The sequence below is a fragment of the Chinchilla lanigera genome, unplaced genomic scaffold (genome assembly GCF_000276665.1).
Source record: "Chinchilla lanigera isolate Chin_1 unplaced genomic scaffold, ChiLan1.0 scaffold00013, whole genome shotgun sequence".
NCBI lineage: Eukaryota > Metazoa > Chordata > Mammalia > Rodentia > Chinchillidae > Chinchilla > Chinchilla lanigera.
Window position 1 is genome coordinate 23,700,818 of NW_004955414.1, and position 20,523 is coordinate 23,721,340.

Sequence of the window (20,523 nt, forward strand, 5' to 3'; positions counted from 1 at the left end):
ACTGTCAATGAGTCCTTGGTTGGTAAGCATTGCATGTCTATATCTGTTTTCATGAGAAACCACTTTGAAGATATCAATATGTAATACAACAAGCAGTGTTAATTCCCTACCACTTTGTTTGTAACTCCGTACTGTCTGTACTCTTCCTTTGCTATTTTGTAAAATGTTGTCTGTCTGTTAATATTTTCCTCCTTTTATTTTTAAAATTAAAAAATACAATCGTCAAAGTGATTAGAGAAAATTAACAAAATTAAAATTACAGCAGCATTCTAACAAAAAACTTAAATACCAGGAGAAAAGGAAAGAGTTTCCAACCAGGCTGATATACTGTATAAAATTATCTTTCAAATTTGATGGAGGAAAAGGTATTTCAAAGAGCACCTTACAAAATTTGTGACCACTAATCACAACACCAAAATTTCTCAAGGACATACTAGAAGAAGAAAATGAAGCTAACAATAACAATAAAAATTCCAATAGAATGAATACATCAGGAAAGAGGGAAGCAATTAAGAATGGGTTAAAAAGAAATCAATAGTAAATAATAATTGAATGGCACAAATAAATCAATACATATGAGTAATAATTCTCAATGTGAATGGTCTTAGTTCCCAAATGAAAAGACACAAATTGACAGAATGGACCAAGAAACAAAATCCAGTGATATACTATATATATGAAACATATTTAAACTAAAAAAGAAGCTCATAGACTAAAAATCAAAATATTGGAAAGTAGTATTCCATGGAATGGGAACCAGCAAAAAAACAGGGATGCTTATTCTAGATTCAGACAAAGTGGATTTGAGGCAAAACTGATCAAAAGCGAAAAAGAAGGTCACTAAATATTGGCTAAGAAAACAATCCAACAGGAGGAGAAAACAATTGTTAACATATATGAACCAAACAATGAGTCACCCAATTTCACAAAACTGCACATAAAAGATCAGATAAATACAATCAAAATTATAGTGGAAGACAGCTATGATAAATACTGTGACCACAATGATGGAGCCAGCTGAAAATGAGGGAACAACTGCAGGGACACTGACATCAGAACAGGAGAGCTCAAATAAAGGACAAAATCACAGAAAAAATGATTGACCCAATTTGGCCTGCAAAAGAATAAAGAAAAGAAGAAAAAAATAAAGAAGAAAGCATTAATAAAGCCACCTGTGTAAACCACAAATAACTGGACACAGACTTGTGTGGACATTTTGGTTAAATAAAGCAGTGAGTTGCAGATTGCTACAAAACAATCATTTGCCATGACAACCATCAGGAAGCACTCAATTCCTCCAAATTAGCCAATTGAACCAAGCTGGATGTCACATACAACATAGGAGATTATATTTTTTTTTCCACCAGGAAGTTTACAAGCATATTAGGTGAGACAGAAAATGAAAAGCATATGTCAGCCAAAGCCAAGTTGCTAAGAAAGTACATGGGATGGAGGAGTTGTGAAGAGTCTGATAAGAATGATTGTGCTGAGATTACCAGATATGGTCACCAGGTACATGCGCAAAAAGATCACAAAGAGGGTAATTTGAAGGTTTGGATCATCTGTTAAACCCAATAAAATGAATTCTGTTACTGCAGTGTAGTTCCTATCCACCAACGAACTCATGAGAAAATGTAGCTGCTAATAAATGAGCCTGTGATGAAATACACTATATGAAAGACTTTATCAATACTAGTGGTTATATTTATATTACCATGTGTGAAATATCATTACAAAGATATTCAATTACCAGTACATATATACATGGGATGATGAGTCCATCTTTACTATTAAAAGTGATTTTTGCCCAAAAATTCCTTCATATAATGTCTACTTTGCTTTATAGATTATATAATTTGTAAAAATGCATCTAAAGTAAGTGTTAAAGCCAAATTCCAAAAATGCACGACAGATGAGAATAACAAAAACTACTTGAGCATATTGGAAGCTAAGAAGGATCAACAAGCTAGTGGCTAGTTTTACTTGCATCTTCAAATGTTCCGAATATATAAAGCTTTTGCTTTATAAAGTTGGCCTTGAATTGAAAGCATTCAGACACATCAAATGTTTCTGAATTTTACATCTTTATACTTTTAAATCTTCAGTTTAAATATTTAAATACCAGCACATACACCAAACACCTAAAGCTGTCATTTGGCACAGTGTTAAGTTTGGATAAGACTTTATGATCATATGAGCTTCTGTCTAACAGATAAGTAAGTGAAGAACCTTAGGAACATGGATTATGACTACATTTTCACCTGAAACTGACAAAGGAAATGCAGCAACTCAGCAAAAATTCTCACTTAGCTGGTTGCTTAATTATAACGGCTCTATTTCATAACAATGGCTTGTAAATACAGAAAATTTGAAACAGTAAAGTTTTCTCAAATGGTAAAAGAAAATCAGTAAGTCAGATTCACAAACAAAAGCCTAAGTCCTGCCTCCTGAAATAATTTATTCATCTTTTCTGTAATAAGTCAAAGTCATACTGGTAATATAGCTATCTTTATTTTTATCCCTTTTGGGGATAAATTAAAACATTCAGATGTGAGTTCCAAAGTATCCTGCCGCATCATTATTTCCTGCAGTGCATATTAAGCAGTTCAAGTCATACAAACATACCAACAAATTTTTAAGGCTGTCAATTCTGAAATGTTTAATTTATTATTTTGTTTATATCTAGGTGCTCATATGTATGTCTATAATATTCATTCAATGATTACTATGTCTTCTAAAATAAATATTAATTCCAAGTTTACCTTGATGTTGCTTATCTATTAAACTTCAGGTGTAAATTGTTAACCTCAGATTTAATCAACCTCTATATACTTACTGATATGTATATTTTGTACTGATATCAGTAACACATACCATTAAGGACTCTGGGGAAATTTGAGGTCAAACTTTATGAAAAATTGAATTTTAAATAGCAAAAAATGTTAAGACATGTACATTAATTATCAGAGCAAAAATGAGAAAATAAGTACATACTTTGAAAGTTGTATAAAGAAGTATAAATTAAAAAGAAGTTTGGATAATTTCCATATTAGAAATAGCATCAAAGGTTTGTCACTTTACTAAGTGCCTTATGGTGTGGGTGGATCATGATGGGGCACAGACATCCTCAATCCCAAAATTCAATCTTGCCCCTACTCTTGCTGATCCTAATTTTAGAATCTCCTAGTTCTCTGTAGCTTGATTTCTGAGAGATTGGGTTTACCATCAGTACATTCAAGCTCACTTTATACCAATGACTCTGCTAAACACTTTACACATATGTAACCCACACAAGTTTTTCGAGGTAGTTGCATTTGTTGACCTCATTTTTTCAGCTGAGAGAACTAAAACTGAGGTGTTAAACAACTTGTACTGGGTGACTCCAACTCACACCATCACATTCCTGCTTTTATTACTGTCCAGTAAAATCCAGGCTTTCTTTTCCTTCTCCTTTTTCTTTTTATTATTTTTTCTCAGTACATGTTTTCAGTACATAATGTTTACATTCCTTGTGTAAAATTGGTACATGCACATAACACATCTTAATTTCTTTCCTTATCACCTTTTCATGCACTCGCTCACCCTCCCTCCACCTCTTGATCCCCTTCCCATTCGAGAAAGTTCGCAGTACTTCCTGTTAGTTATCTTTTATTTTGCTCTTTATTTATAATTGGATGTTCTCATATGAGATAAACCATGCTGTAGCAGAAAAACCAATATCAAACCAAATGAAAGTCTCTTTGCACCAAGGAGTTGGAAGGCAACTTTTATTGTGCTAGCAATCTGGGGAACCCAGAGGCTCATATAACCAGCCCAGAATCAGGTTTGAGTTCAGTTTAAATAGGGTTTGCAAGTGGGAAGTACAAAGCTGATGGCAGGTTATTACATGTTTGGTTACATGGAGTACAACAATTATGTCATATATTGTCAGACAGGTTTACTTAGAATGAATTGTTTAACATTCTGGGAAGGAGGAGAGGGGGCTGTGAGTGGAGAAATTAGAGTTAAATGGGTCCTTGACTGGGCCAGTCTGTCCTAGACATGAAGTCCTTGAAGCAAGTTGGAAACAAAATGCATTTTTCTAAGGAAAACACAAGTTGGACAAGGTCAACTTGGTCCAGGACATTATCAAAGAGAAGTAGATAGTCAAGTCTATCTACATGACAGGCAGCATGAGCATAGTCACAGGCTATGAACTGATTTCTGACTTTTGCTATGATATGCCTATAAGTCTGCTATTCTATAAGTGTGCCTTTACACACTTTGTTATATTTAAGCTTGTGTGTCTGATTTATTTCATTGAATATTATAGTCTCAAGGTGCATCCTTTTTCCTACAAATGACTCAAGTTTATCTTTCTCTGTGACAGAGTGGTACTCCTTTGTGTGTGAATGTCACGTTTCCTTTATTTATTCATCTGTTGGTGGACATATAGGCCACTTCCAATATTTAGCTATTTTGTATTGTTCTGCTATAAACATAGATTAGCATTTATCACTGTAAGGTGATATCTTTAAATCTTTCGGGAAAATACCTAGAAGTGAAATAGTTAGGTGAAATGGAATTTCTAGTTTCACTTTTTGGAGGCAAATTTACGTTCTTTTTCATAGTGGTTGTACTAGTTTCCACCACTGCCAACAACGTAGAAGAGTTCTTTTTTCCCTGCACCTTTACCAGCATTGTTATTATTTGATTTCTGGGGCCATCCTGGAGTAAGATGGAATCTGTTAGTTTGCATTTCTGTAACGGCCAGCAATGTTGAGCATTTCTTCATGTATTTATTCACCATTCATACTCCTTCTGCCCATTTCTATTTAGTCTTTTTGGGGGGATGGTTAATTTTTTTTTAGTTCTCCATATCCTAGATATGAGGCCTGTGTCAGAGGAATGAATGGCAAAAATTTTTTTCCCATTCTGTAGGTTGTCTCTTCACTTGTTTGTCTTTCTGTCTTTCTTTCTTTCTTTCTTTTTTCTTTCTTTCTTTCTTTTTTCTTTCTTTCTTTCTTTTTCTGTACAAAGCCTTTTAATTAGATATGATCTCATTTTTGTGCAACTGGGGATCTATTCAGAAAGGCTTTGCCTACACCTGTGACTTCAAGAGTTTTATCTATTTTGTCTTTTAGCATGTTAATTGTTCTCATTTTAGCATTTAGTTCTTTGATCAATTTTTATTTTAGTTCAGTACTTGATGAAGCATATGGGTCTAGATTCATTCTTCTGCATGTGGGTAACCAGTTTTCCCAGCAACATTTATAAAGAAGCTATCTTTCCTCCAGAATATGTTTTTGGCCCCTTTGTCAAGAATCAAACAATTGAAAGTGCTTGGGATTGCTTCTGTATCCTCTCTTCTGTTCCACTGATTTTCATGTCTTTTTTTTTTGTGCCAGTACCATGCTATTTTTTACCAAAGCAGCTTTGTAAATTCAAGTCTTGGATTGATGCCTCATGCTTTTGCTATTTTGGGTCTCTTTTGGCTCCATATGAAATTTAGGATTGTTTCCCCAGTTCTGTGAAGAATGTTGTTGGAATTTTAGGTAGGATTGCATTAAATTTGTGTATCAGTTTTGGAAGTATAGACGTTTTGACTACATTGGTTCTGCCTATCTAGGAACAAGGAATATCTTTTCATTTCCTAATATCCTCTTTGATTTCTTTTTCATTGTAGAGGTCTTTCACTTCCTTAGTTGGGTTAGTCCTAAATAATTAATTTTTGTTTTTTTATTTTTTTGGTTTTTCTCCAGTACCGGGAACCAAACTCACGACCTTGCGCTTGCCAGGCAGGCGCTTTTGCCGCTGAGCTAAATCCCCAGCTAATTTTTATTTTTGCTGTTGTGAATGGTGTAGTCTCTCTCTGAATGGATTCATTATTAGTGTACAGGAAGGCTATTGATTTTTGTGTGATTTTGCATCCCGCTATGTTGCTGAATTAGATTATTAATTTTAAGAGGCTTTGGTGGAGTTTTTGGGTCTTCTACACAGAGTATCATGTTATCTGTGAACAATGATAACATGACTTCTTCCTTTTCCATATATATCCCTTTTATTTCTTTGTCTTGCCTAGTTGTTCCCAATGTTTTGAGTACTATGTGGAGGAGGAATGGTGGCAGTGAACATCCTTGTCTTGTTTCTTTCAGAGGAAAAGCTTTCGGTTTTTTCCCACTTAATATGATATTGGCAGTGGTTTGTCATAAGTGACTTTTATCAGATTGAGATAACGTCTTTTCATACTTATTTTCTTTCTTTTTATCATGAAAGGACTTTGGATTTTGTCAAAGGCTTTCTCTGACTCCATAAAGCCTGAAAGAGTTCATTTAAACTAGGAGATATGATAGACATTGTGAATTGATAGGAAAGCACTCAAAGGTAAAGGTTAACTGGGATATGGGAAAAGAGAAGGCAAAGAAGGAGAAAGTTTGTATGTATGTATATACAGGATAGTTAACATGGCTGTTCTACTGTCTTGTATTTCTTTGCTGAAAGAAACTGTCAATGAGTCCTTGGTTGATCAGCTTTGTATGTCTCTATCTGTTTTCATGAGAAACCACTTTGAAGATATCAATATGTAATACAACAAGCATTGTTAATTCCCTACCACTCTGTTTGTACCTCTGTATTGTCTGTACTGATCCTTTGCTATTTTGTAAAATGTTGTCTGTCTGTTAGTATTTTTCACCTTTTATTTTTAAAATAAAAAAAAGACATGAGCATATCATTTTTTCTTTGCTTCTGTTTATATGCTATATTACATTTATTGATTAGCATATGTTGAACCATCCTTACATACCTAGGATGATGCCTACTTGGTCATGATATATGATCTTTTTGATGATTCATTGTATTCTGTTCACCAGGATTTTTGCATCTATATTTATTAAAGAGATTGTTCTATAGTTCTCTTTTACAGCTCAGGTTGTTATACATTATTCTACCTTGTCAGATTCTGTCAAGTCTGTTTCCTGGGTTCTCACACTTTCTAGTACTGCATTTTATCATTTATTTTAATTTTGCTCTCCGTGGGATTAATTAAAATAACCAATCCTGCTATTGCTGGAATAGAAATCTCAAATATAAGTTACATGCTTTTGAGTGCAATATCACACTCACACAACTGTACATAGCAATATCATATTTGATGTGAGGTGTCCACGTCTCCTGTCATCCTTGCTCAGGTGTCATGTTCCTAGTGAGATTATACTCACCTCTCCCTCGTTGGCCCATGAACCTCCTTGGCTATTCTTTTTCTCTCTCCACAGTGCTCATCCATTCCTCATTACCTATATTATTTATTTTTTAGTGTTACTGTTTGAATCTTACACTACAAGAAAATTTACACCTTTTACTGTGTGTCACTTGAAACCCCAATATCCCAGGACAATGCCTGGAATGTAAGAATCACTCAAAATAATTTTTAAATATATGAAAGAACAAACAAATGAATGAAAAGGTTAATGTACTTAGTTCTATCAGTGAACCAGTGGGATTTCTTTCTGACACACTAATGGAAGGAGAGAAAAGGGAAATAAATGATAGCATATGAAAGTTGCTTGTGTCTGTTCAGATATAGTCATACTTTCAAAGGGGAGACAGCCAAATCTACACAAGCAACCTGAGCAGCATGTGGGTCTGACCATGAAGACACTCTAGAAGTCTCTTATTCACAACATCATTATGCTGCAAGATAGTCTTCTTAAAAATTATTGTTTGTTTTTGTTTAACTCGGTACTTAGGAGTTCAGGAAACATACTTATTCCAGCAAAGGAACTCACTTGTTTGTCTTGACAAAGGAATTCACAGTTAATCAAGAATGGCTTATCACATTCCTATCTGGAGAGCTAATAATTGGGTTGGAGCCAGAGGTCTAGAACACAGACTAAAATTTTATGGATTCACAAATCCTAACCCTCAGAGACAACCTTACTATAAAAAGAAAGTTTTCAACATTTTTTGTCATTTCTCATACAATGTACTCAGATAAATATAGCTATTAGCTTATCTCAGGATAAGCCTGAAATGAATGCAACCTAAAGTATTGAGTATGCATGAGTCAACTTTCTGCTACTATAACAAAGGGCTCAGATAATCAGCTTGTAAAAAGAAAAGATTTATTTGAGCACACAGTTTTGAAGATCTCAGTCTATGATGAGCTGGCTATATTCCTTTGGACCTGTGATGGCACATTGTGGTAGGAATGCATGCCAGGACAAAACCGCTTACCTCATGGTCAGAAAGCAAAGAAAGAGGAAGAAGGGGTTAGGTCCCACTCTTCTCTTTGAGGGCAGCCTCCAGTGAATTAAAGATCTCCTGTGAGGCTCCAGATCTTCAGGTGTCCACCACCTCCCAATAGCACAACCATGGAGACCAAGTCTTTAATACCTGGGCTTTTGAAGGACATTTAAGATTCAAGTTATAGCAAGGTATAGTGATCCTAATATATGGTAGAGAAAAACTTTTGAAAAAATATCATACAACTTTAAAAGGATTTTCAGCAGTTTTTTATTTTCTTTGAATCAATGTATGTGCTTATCTATAAATTTAGTTTAGTTTTATTAAAAATAGCTCATTATGAGCTGATTTAATGTATCACCTTAAAATTGAACACTTACATTTACTAAAATATCCACACAAGCTAGACAGATATTAATATATCTATTTCAAACACAGATCCTCAGTTGTTATAGTTTATCTCAAGAATGCTTCCCCAAAGCCTTCAGACACACATAAGTGGTGTTTTGGAAGAAGATTGGGCCATGAGAGGCACCATAGCAGACTTCTATTAAGAGATAAGACCTTGTCAGGGGAGGCAGATTGCTGGTGTGTGATCTGGAAGGGTGAATCCCCCTCCTGAGATCTTTCCTTCTCTTTTCCCTGGCCACCATGACATGAGCAACTTTCTTTTACTAGAACCTTCCACTACATCCTTCCTCCCCAGAAGCCAGCTGACTATGGAATAAAAATGTGAGCCAAAATAAACCTCTTCTCCTTTAATTTGTGAGTGTCACATATTTGTGGGGAGCAGCTGAGCTGGAGATCAAGCATAACTTTGAGGTCGCATCGTCCAAGACATCAATCTTCATGCTGGTAGAAAGAAGTCCAATATAATGAAATACCTCATCTGTGATTTTAAGTTACAAAATTCTAGAAAAGCAAAATTGATTCATATTATCAAGAAGCAAATCTACATTTCCCTGAGTCCAGGGACAGAAGGAAGTAGGGACCATGAACAGACATGATGAATCTATAAAGTGTGAGAAAGATGTTATTTTAAGTTACCGAAATGAATAACAAGGAAGATTACTATCAGAAAAAATTATGTTATCTTTCCAAAACAATCAATTTTGGTTACATAGTACCCCCTAAATATGTAGAATTTCAGTTTTTATGTACTAGGTAAAAGTAAATTTAACTCAGCAGAGTGGTATATGCCTTAATCCCAGCACTGTGGAAGGCTGAGGCAGAAGGATACACCTTCAAGTTCAGCCAGGGAAATTCAGCAATTGTGGAGGACCACGTAGGCAACTCTCCTTGAAGGAGGAGCAATTGTCTCCATTTTGGTGGAACCTGACCCTACTTCCATGTATTGATGTGTGTAGAGCTGGCTGGGACTTTTCCTTATCCCTTCAATTGGCTTTAAGCACTGCAAATCAGTCCAGCCTACATACTGATATGCGATCTTTGAAAGAAAGACAACAGGGCAGTGTTTTCCCAGTCCCCCATAACTCCCAAATAAAACATGTGTGAGTCAGGGCAAGGCAGGATGGAGAGCCACACTCCACTCCGAGGCTAGGATTGAGCCTCAAAATAAGAGGCTATGACTTCCCAGGGCTTGAAAGATTACACATCAGAGCTGAAGAACTGACCCGAAAACATTAGATACTATCTCAGTTGTGTTATGTAGATTACCCTTTCTGCATATCCTTCTCTCTGCATATTGCAGAGGTGATTTCAGGCCTCCTACCCAGCCCACCTCACAGCACTCACCTACTTACTGCCATTCACACAGTCACTCATTCTCAAGCCACTCCTTTCTTCACGAATTAATAAAACCTGGGTTTGGGCCTGGGTCAAGGCCTTTGTCCCAGCTAGCCATCACTGTGGCTGGACTTAGGCTCCCCATAACTACAAATATGCCTTAGTGTCTTTATTCTCACCATGGGTTGCACTAGGAGTGGTAGATTGGAATTAACTCACTAGAATCCCAATAACTATTCCATGGGATCATAAACATAAACTTCCTGGGTGAGACGAGGACTGGGAAAGGTTCTCTATAAGCAATTTAGTGAGACCTTGCGTCAAAACACACAAAAAGGGGGGCTGAGGATGTATTTCAATGCCAAGGCCCTGAGTGCCACAAAAAATTTCCAACAAAACAATAAAGTAATAAATTTAATTTACAAGTTTTAAAAAACAGCTTTGGGAACAAGTATTGGAGATAACACTCAAAAGTACCCTAGGTAAAAAAAAAATAGTAGAAAAAAATGATGAGAAAGGCAGAGCAACCATTTGTAAATATCACAAATATCTCTGCAGTAATGAGATTTGGATAAAAGTGATATTCTTTTTAAACAAAGTCTTCTACAGCAAAGGTGCCCATGAGAAAGCAATACCAATGGTCATACTATGTGTTCATTTTCTTCCTATCCACCTTCTCTTTTTTCCTCAGCGGGTAGTCTCATGACACCCCATTCCTTTGCACTGTAAATAGGACAAAAGGGACCTGAAAAATTTGGCAAATTTTCAGAATTATAAAAGGACTGATTTTGGGCAGGAAGTAAATATGCTTGAGAAAATCATTTACATCCAAGATATATTTTAATAAATTGACTTTCAATCATTTCTACTGCTATTCAGAACAGCAAAAATACATAAGAAAGAGCTCTATCAGTGTCAAGGTTTAGAAAGCATTTTGCAAACATGATATTGAATGTTAGATCCACAGTAACAAAACTTCTAGTATTGAAAAGAGTCTCAAGATAATTGTTTCCAGTGGCCCCAAGACTCTCATTAAAATCTTCATGGTTCTGAGATGCACCCGTTAGTAACTGAGAAATTGCTGTTATATTAAAAGAGACTACTTTCAAGAAAGGGTTATCATAGACATTCAAAGGGGAAAATTGCATTAAAATGTGTCCTGAATTATAAGATATAGAAAGTCACATAAACAGATTGCAAGAACAACACCTCAGGTGTGAAAGCAAAGTCTTCCTATACTTCTTTACCTCATGATTTTTTGTAAAAGCTGGAAGATGATTCTCCTACTTTAGAAGGTGAGAATATGTGAGGTCTTTTTTACTACTTGAAATGAACATTATTCTATATCTTCTAATAATCAAGTGTCTATGGGTGTTTATAGTTTGGTAGATTTCAAAATAAACTGTAGGCACCCAATAAAGTAGGAAATTAAGAAAGCTGCAAGCTTGTTATTCTTAACAGAATGAAACCAAGAAGATTACATGGGGGAGCTTTGAAGAACTAGAGGATAGGTCAACAGATGTTGATGTAGAAAGAGGGTGAATTTTGGGCAAAAAATAGGAAGTCTGCACAATATGCAGACAAACAATATCTTGTTTTCCACTGTTGTCAGAGACATTATGATGAATGGAAATAATATCATACTGACCTTCTACCATATTCTACCACTCTTATCCTTGAATAGTATGCAGAACAGATATGAAAAGTACTGTAAAAATCAAAGATTCTTAACCAAAATCATTGATTAAGATTATGCAAAGTGTACATACCCTGATACTCCTGAGATTGCTCTCCTTGGAGAGAATTACAAAAAAACTTGTAGTGAGAGTAGAAAAGGGTTTTTTTACAAAGTTCTCCTACCAGTTCTGATATGTGTATTAGTGGAAGACCACTTGAATAGGCCAAGTGTGTTTTGATTCTATAACAAACATTGACAGCATCTAGAAAACCAAAGTAGTTCTATCTTCCTGGACCTAAGCAGCCACTGCTAGAGTTCTGAGGAGTTTTTGTTACCTTGCTTGTTTGTTCACCATTCAAAAATTCAACACAGCAAGAATGTGGGAAGCCTCTACATATGCATTCATATTACTAAATACCACGATTTTTAAAATCCATTTGGAGAACAGCCAAATATCTTCAGTATCTATCAAAATAAAATAAATGCTCAGTCTATCAGCACAAAGAATGTACTGGCAAAAAATTAAAGGCACTAACATGATAATCACAAAATGATTCATAGAGAATGTGGGATTCCATTTTATTCTTACATCACTGCACTAATCTTGATTAAAAGGCTACATGCAACAGGCTTAATCTGTAAGATGGAAGATACAACACTCTAAAACAAGTCTCTGCCTAGTTTAGTATAAAAGTCAAGCTTGTGAAAAAGAACATTTTTTAATCTCATTGCAATAAAACGAAATGGGACTCTAGAGGAAGAAATGACTAACATCACCAGGGAGGTTTAGAGCGTCTTCCCAGGACAAGTGACATTTGAATGGTTTTTTCAAGACAGATGTTTAGCATGAGAAAAGGGCAGAACAGACTTTGCAAGTAGGACAAACATGTGCAAAGTAGAAAAGCCAGGAAAAGGCATCCTATATTTGGGAAACAGTAGGATGTTTCTCATATGAGGAAGATTAGCTGCATGTAGTGAGGTTAGGCACGTTAAACCCTGAACTCATGCTAAAGCCCTTGCACTTAGGAAGGGAAATTACAATAATCTAGCCAAGCAAGTTCTTCACACTCTCAATGGCTTGCTGTAAATTATACTACATAGGCACTCACCACCTGTGTCATTTTTGCAAATCATTTACCTCTCTGAGCTATAGTTTTCTCATTATAAACAAGATAATATCCATACTACTTATCTCTCAGGGTAGTATAGCTATAAAGAAATATGAGACTGTGTAAGTAAAAAAATTCAAGGGCCAAGGGTATTAGCTCAGCAGCACAGTGCCTGCCTGGCAATCGTGAAACCATGAGTTTGATTCCCTGTACCAAAAACCCCCCTGAAAAACCCAATAATGAGTAGAAGTTATTAGTATTACTTAGCATGTAAACTGTAAACAAAGGCCATCCAAAAGTCACCTATAATGAAAAGATATAACATGACAGAGTTTATACAGAAAGGCTAATATTAAGTGAATTACAGAAATGAAAGGCAAGAGCCTAGAGGATTTTGCAAAAATCTAAATGAATAATAGAGTGAAATGAAGGAAACATGTTCACTTAGGATTCTAGGATCTATAAAATGTGCGTAAAACCAAAAATAACAAGTGATCAAATGAATTAAACCAAGGCCCTGAAAATGTATAAAAGCCTGATGGGAAGGAAAGTTGAAGAAGGGAAGCTTAGGCAGATAGAGCACCATATACAAAGCCTTATCAGTGTAAGGGATCAAGATGTTTAGAAAATAGAGAGTACTATTATATGACTTGAGTGGACAGCAGGTAGAGATATGTGATAGAAGGTGGCCAAAATTATCTTGCTGTAAGTTTGTGGAGATCACTGAACCTCATATGGAGTATAGCTATTCACTATTTTTGACCTTATTAGTGACTTAATATACCCTGAATTAGGAATCTAGCATCTAGTCACAGTGTGGTGAAAGAAACGAACACTTAAGAGACTTGTGACTAATGGACAGTAGGAGGTGACATAGTCATCCTGCAGGAAAGACTCACACCAAAAACATGGGGAATTTTTAATCAAACATGAAGATCACAGACCCTTGGAGCTCTGGAAGAGACTTATTTGAGTGCAACAATGAGAAAGATAAAATATCTAGGGTCGTGATACCTCAGTGACATCTACAAATAGGAAATACAGGATGGGCAATATGGCCAGTTCTACTCTGAAAATCTTGTATTCAAAACTTAGAAGAACTCTGGCGTTGGAATGTAGAGGGAATTTGAGTCTCTTTTTTATAAAGCCTGAACATAGAGTAACAGGAGGTAATTGGTAGCTAAAGCAACAGAAATGGAAGAGAGTTTTCTTTAGAGGTAAATGCACTGGGAAACCTTCAGAGGAAAAGGTTGAGTATAAGCATGTAATATATAATATGATGTCTTTAACACTTTCAAGAAGGTACCTAGAAGGGGAATAGCCGGCTCAGTGGAATTTGTCATTTTAGTTTTTTGAGGAATCTCCATACTTATTTCCATAGTGGTTGTACTAGTTTACATTCCCTACACCCTCCCCAGCCTTTGTTATTATTTGATTTTTTGATGATGGTTTTCTAGGGTGAAATGAAATCTCAGTATTGCCTTAATTCACATTTCTCTAATAGCCAGAGATTGTGAACATTGTTTCATGTATTTATTTGCTATTTGTACTTCTGGGAAGGGTCAACTCATTTCAGTTCCCCATTTTTTGACTGGGTCTTTTATTTTGGGAGATCGCATTTTTTAGTTCTTTATATATTCTAGATCTCTGTCCTCTGTCTGAAGAATAGCTGGCAAATTTTTTATCCATTCTATAAGTTCCCTTTTTACTCTGTTGGTTGTTTCTTTTACTGTGCAGAAAGATTTCAATATTTTTTATTTTAAAGAGAAAAAACAATAACAAAATAACAACAAAGACCAAAACAAAACAACACACAAACAATAAAAATGATACAGAATTTCAAAACCAGATAATGATGTGTCATTTTGAAAGTTTTTAATTTGATATGATCCCATTTATTGATTCCTGATACCATTTCCTATGTAACCCGAGTTCTTCTCAGAAAGTCCTTTCCTGTGCCTATGACTTCAAGAGTTTTACCTCTTTTATCCTCCAACATGTTAAGTGTTTTCTGTTTTAATGTTATTTGATTCATTTCTATTTTAGTTTAGCCCACGGTGAGATATACAGGTCTAGATTCAATCTTCTGCAGGTAAATAGCCAGTTTTCCCAGCACCATTTATTAAAGAGACTACCTTTCTTCCGTGTATGTTTTAGGCCCTTATATCAAAAGTCAAATAGCTGAATGCGCTTCCTCTACTCTGTTCCACCGATCATTATGTCTGTTCTCTGCCAGTGCTATATTCTGTATTCCAAACTACAGTTGTAATGAGAAAACATCTACTCTTCAAATAAAAATAGTTTTGTCTTTCCCCTTGTTTTTCTTTAACCTTTGTGAAATTCTACAGAATGATGTCCAGCCAGCTTTTCTCTCTCTCTCCTTTCCCCACCCCTCCACGTTTTCTGTTTCCACCCTTGCTTTCTTACTATTTTTTTCCTTTAACAGTGACTGAAGATAAAATCAAAATCTGATGGAGAGTCTTCATGTCACATTTTGCTCACATCTCACAAGTGGCCTGAATGTTTAATGAAAAAATTAAGTAAAAATATGACAATAAAAAGATCCAAAATATTTTATTTTACTATTTCCAGCTTGTACTGCAAAGCAAACTACTAATAAGTATACCATTGAGGAAATGTCCTGGAGATCCTGCTAAAACAAAAAAAAAGAAAATCTCAAGAGTTGAGAAGTACATCATGACCAAAATATGTCATTCTGACATGACATAGTACTTTCAAATTCATTTGACTTGAAGCTAGACCATATTTTAGTAGGCAGTTTGAAACAATATCAATGAGAAACTCTCAAGACCTTTAAAAGTATTAATATAGAACTAGATTATCGCAAATTACTTATGCAGCATATCGCGAGCACTAAATATTACCATGGATCTCTAGCCAGTAGAAAGTATATATTAAATTCATTTATCTGATCTAGATAATCATCACCTTGGAGTCACTGATGATGAGGAGATTTGATGTAAATGGGATTGAATAGAAAAAAATATCAAAGTTCTTTTGGAAATTTTCAGTAATTTCTCCAAAATATTTAAATGTTATATTAGTTTGAAATAACTTCAGTGATTGAATTTATTTTACTCAATTCATCTTCAGTGCCACTGTACCCTTACATTACAAAATGTATTTGAAAAATATGGCCTCACAAAATCCACTGGGTGAGAACCAAGCAGTATTGTTTATATTTTCCCTTTTCTGTGCAGATCCTGATTGGAGAAAAAGCAGGATGAAGAACAGTACTTTAGTACAATCAAAGATATTTGGCCCTACTCTACGGTACACTGATCCTCATAATAAAATTCTCCACCTCACTCAGAATCTCACAGCCAGGAGCTTTTAACTCTCTTTGTTCAGGATCCTTCAGGAAGAGTGATCTTACACTTGTACAGGTGCCCTCAATTAAATTCCAGGTGACATCAGTACAGAAGAACATTTTTACAATCATCTGTGCCTTGGCTTCAAGCACATGTACACCTGGAGGCAAAATACTGCCAGCAGGAGGATGGATAACCACACCACAGTGAGCACATTCCTTCTGTGGGGATTTTCCAGTTTCCCAGAACTAGAGAATCTACTCTTCGTGGTGATTCTCTCTTCCCATGTGACAATCCTACTTGCGAACGTGTCCATCATGGTGGCCATCAAGCTCAATCACAACCTTCACACCCCCATGTACTTTTTCCTCTTTGGCCTGTCCTTTTCTGAAACCTGTACCACTGTGGTGATCATCCCCCGCATGTTAGCAGACTTGCTATCGGAGAGCAAGACCATTTCTCTTCCTGAGTGTGCCACACAGATGTTTTTCTTCTTTGGTTTAGGAGGAAACAACTGCTTCATCTTAGCTGCCATGTCCTATGACCGTTACATTGCCATCCACAATCCGCTGCATTATCCCATGCTGATGACCAGAAAGATCTGCCTTCAACTTATAATGGCTTCTTGTATGGTTGGATTCCTGGTCTCACTGTCCATTGTCATCATTATATTCAACTTCTCTTTTTGTGACTCTTACACCATCCAGCATTTCTTCTGTGACATTTTGCCTGTGGCTAGCCTTGCTTGTGATTCTACTCCCTATCATGAAATGGCTATTTTTATGCTCTGTGCTTTTGTGTTAGTAGGCAGCTTCATTTTAATTGTGATTTCATATGTCTTCATTTTGTCTTTAGTTGTGAAGATGCCTTCTGCAAAGGGAAGGTACAAGGCCTTCTCGACTTGCTCCTCCCACCTCACTGTGGTGTGCATACACTATGGATTCACTTGTTATATCTATCTGAGGCCCAAGAGCAGAGACTCCTTCAGTGAAGACATGCTGATGGCTGTGACATACACAGTGCTGACCCCTCTGCTTAACCCCATTGTTTACAGCCTAAGGAACAAAGACATGCAAGTGGCCCTAGGGAAAGTACTACAGAATGGCCATAGGTTGATTTCTAGGTGATAAATAAAATAACCCTAGGTATTTTTTAAAAATTAACAGAATGTTAATAAATAAAAGTGAAATACATTTAATAAAATAACTTTTGTACAATTAAGTTGAAGTATCGTATTGTCTAATCTGATAGATCCTTGCTTTACCATGTTTCTACAAAGAGGATATAGTTTTTAAATATTTTAAAACGACATAACATATACACATGTAAGAAATGCCACAAATATATTTCGAACACAGTATTTTCCTAACAGTAGTTACCTGTAGGGAAAGAAGAAAATCATAACATTGTCTAACATTTGAACAGCAGTACACTGAGTGGAGATTTCAGTAACAGTGGATTTCTACTTCATCAAACATGTTCACTGATTTCTGAGCTAGACTAATCTAGAGGACTACTACACTGAAGACCCTCAATCAGAGAGAAAATAAGAATCAGTTCTAAGAAGAATTTTGACTTAATTCCAACATTATGGGCCCCGAGGTTCCCAAATTTATAATTTAGACAAAATTGGTCAGTAACAGTAAAAAGTACTCCATATTGGCTCCCAGATCCATATAATAGGGCTACTTCATGAAAAAGTCCAGTTGGAGGCTCCTGGTACCACTCATCCCAACCAACATAGGACATCAAAGGAATAGTACTTTCTTCAAGGAAATAAAAGTTGAATCTATCAAAGATGCAGCACAAAATTCTAGTAGTCATTCTGGAATATCTGGAGTCATGAGATCAAATTCCTGGGGCAGCAGGGTTGACGTGAGTGGCCCTAGCTTTGGGCATATAGAAGGGATAACACTGAGGGTAAACGTCTACAGCCCCTGGTTTTCAGCAGCAGCTGCTCTCACATCCTCACTTGGCCAGACTTCACAGGAATTTGAGCGTGATTCTCCAGCTTTCCTCCTGACCGATGATTGCCTGAAAATCTCCAGACTGTTTCTGTGGCTTGCCATTAAAGAAACTTGCTGACTGACATGCCCACACTCTAAGAGATGTTTGTATAAGTCAGTAATGGGTGTGAAATAGCAATACACTTTTCCCTGGAGTAAACTGTACAGATGAGAGTTTTTATCTAGTTATTCCTCAGTCATTTATATAGCACATTACAAAAGGAGTTAGATATTTAAATAAGACCTTATAAGTAAATATACTGTAGATGACATCACTTTAAAGCACCTTAACATTGATAGGAGACAGAACAGCATAAAGAAAATATGAGCTCCGAGCTCAGGATACCCGTTTCAAATCTCACTTCAGCCACTCATTTATCTACTTTGTGACCTTGGCCAAGTTGTGTAACATTAAATATTGAATTCCTTTTCTATATATGAGGATATGAGAAATGTCGATGATAAAATCAGGTAATATGTGTAAAGAGTTTAAAATAGCATCTAATACAAATACCTATTGCAAATTAAATACTAAGAGAGCAGTTACACATAGAAAATTATTTTAATGTTTTAATTAATTTAATATTTTCAACAAACCTCTGAAAAGTATTGTTGCTATCTCCATCTGACAGCTAAGAAAATAGAATTTGGAGAGGTTACATAACTTTCCTAAGATGATAGGGCACCAAGTAGGTGAGCCTGGATTCAAATCTCCTTGATGTGACTTCAGAGCTATCATTTCAATCACAGAACTAGAACTAATTACTAGTTTACTACTACTACCTACTACTACTGTTACTGTTATTTTTATTATCATTATTATTTAGTTCTAATAGCACGCTGGCTCTGATCTGAAACAGAGACATGGCTGACTGCAAGCATAAGCAAACACACCTTCAAGGTCATTAGGGCAATTATTTCCTATCTACCTGAAAGTTGTTTACCTGAAACTAGACTTTGGGTTTAGATTAGTTGGATCAGATGCTTATTTAATGACTCCTCAGGGAACAGAGCAACGTTGACTCATAGGTTCAAAGACAATACTGAGTTTGAAGATTAGGTGAGGGATTCACATTTCCTAATTTTAGAGATAAAGAGGTGGTACAAAATGAAAGATCAAGCCTCTGAGGACTCACAGGTAAGACACTATTTCTGCCCATCCCTGCAGTCAAGCCAATACATCTGCAAGTCATGCCATATCCCCAGATAATGGACCATTAGAGAAACAAGGGTATCATTAATCTTAACCTTCTACATACAGTCACCCCTTGGTACCCACAGAGAGTTGGTTCCTGATCCCCTATAGATACTAAGATCCTTGGATGTTCAAGTCCCTTCTATAAAATTATATGTTTGTATATAACCTACACACTCTTTAAATCATGATATTTTAAATCATCACAGGATTACCTCTCATATCCATTGCAAAGTAAATGTTATGCAAATAGTTGTTATACCATATTGTTTTGGGAATAATGATCTGGAAAAGTCTGGACATGCTTACTACAAATGTAATTTTTTTCAAATAGTTTCAGTTTGATTGAATCCATAAATGCAAAACCATAAATACACAAGACCAACTATCTATATGCAGAAGACACTTTAACCACACATTAAAAATTGCCTTTGTTGAAGTAACTCTTGACCAAAACGATACCAGAATCTATCACTATCTTGTTTTGTGGCAAAATGATAGGGCTTTAGACCAAACACAACAGGACATAGCTATCACAAGGAGAACAGTAATCAGCACCGAGCAACTCGCAATCCTGCCAAAATATCAACAAATCTTTTTGGGTCCTAGCTGTGGTAGAACAAAGTAGCCCTTATTGAGCTCTGGCACTTTCAATGGTAACACCCTGAAAATTAGCATTACCAAGGTTCTGTAATCTAGGAAATGTTCTTTTTCAAACAGTATTCCCAGTTGAATATGTGAATCTTATATGCATCCTCCTTTAATATACCTCCTTCCTAAAAACCAAAAGTAAACTTCATGACCCAGGGGATTCTTAAAAACAATTTCCTCTTCTTTAGAATCTCACTGGAAGCTATCTTGCATCCCCGAATGAAGAACTTTTCTCTCCTACTTTTGCTGAACGGGAAGGTGAAGTCTGAATATTGGCTCAGAAGTGCCACGGCCGGTCAATTTTCCTCACTGGGGCACATTGTCGGTTTCTCCCAGCTCCTTCCTCATCCGGGTACTTGGCCACACAAGATGCAGTGGTTACCCCGATTCAGTGATTCAGTGTCATCTACCAGATATTCAGCTCCTATAATTGTGTCCATATGGAATTTAAAAAAAATGGAAAAATCAGTTCTTACTGAAAACTACATTGATTATTATCTGAACCCAGACCAGACAGTGAAATGATAGAAATAAAATGTGACACGTATGGCAGTAGTTCAGCTGACTCTCTGCTTCTGTCCCC

The 20,523-nt window shown here is 36.0% G+C and overlaps 1 protein-coding gene and 1 pseudogene across 1 annotated transcript; one reads left to right on the forward strand and one right to left on the reverse strand.

Moving 5' to 3' along the window:
• Positions 1 to 913: 913 nt before the first annotated feature.
• On the reverse strand, positions 914 to 1,626 carry LOC102017862 (annotated as a pseudogene).
• Positions 1,627 to 16,276: 14,650 nt separating this feature from the next.
• On the forward strand, positions 16,277 to 17,215 carry LOC102018178 (olfactory receptor 10T2-like). Its single transcript, XM_005380522.1, has one exon. It carries the CDS (start codon positions 16,277 to 16,279, stop codon positions 17,213 to 17,215), a length of 939 nt encoding a protein of 312 aa, XP_005380579.1.
• Positions 17,216 to 20,523: the final 3,308 nt, after the last annotated feature.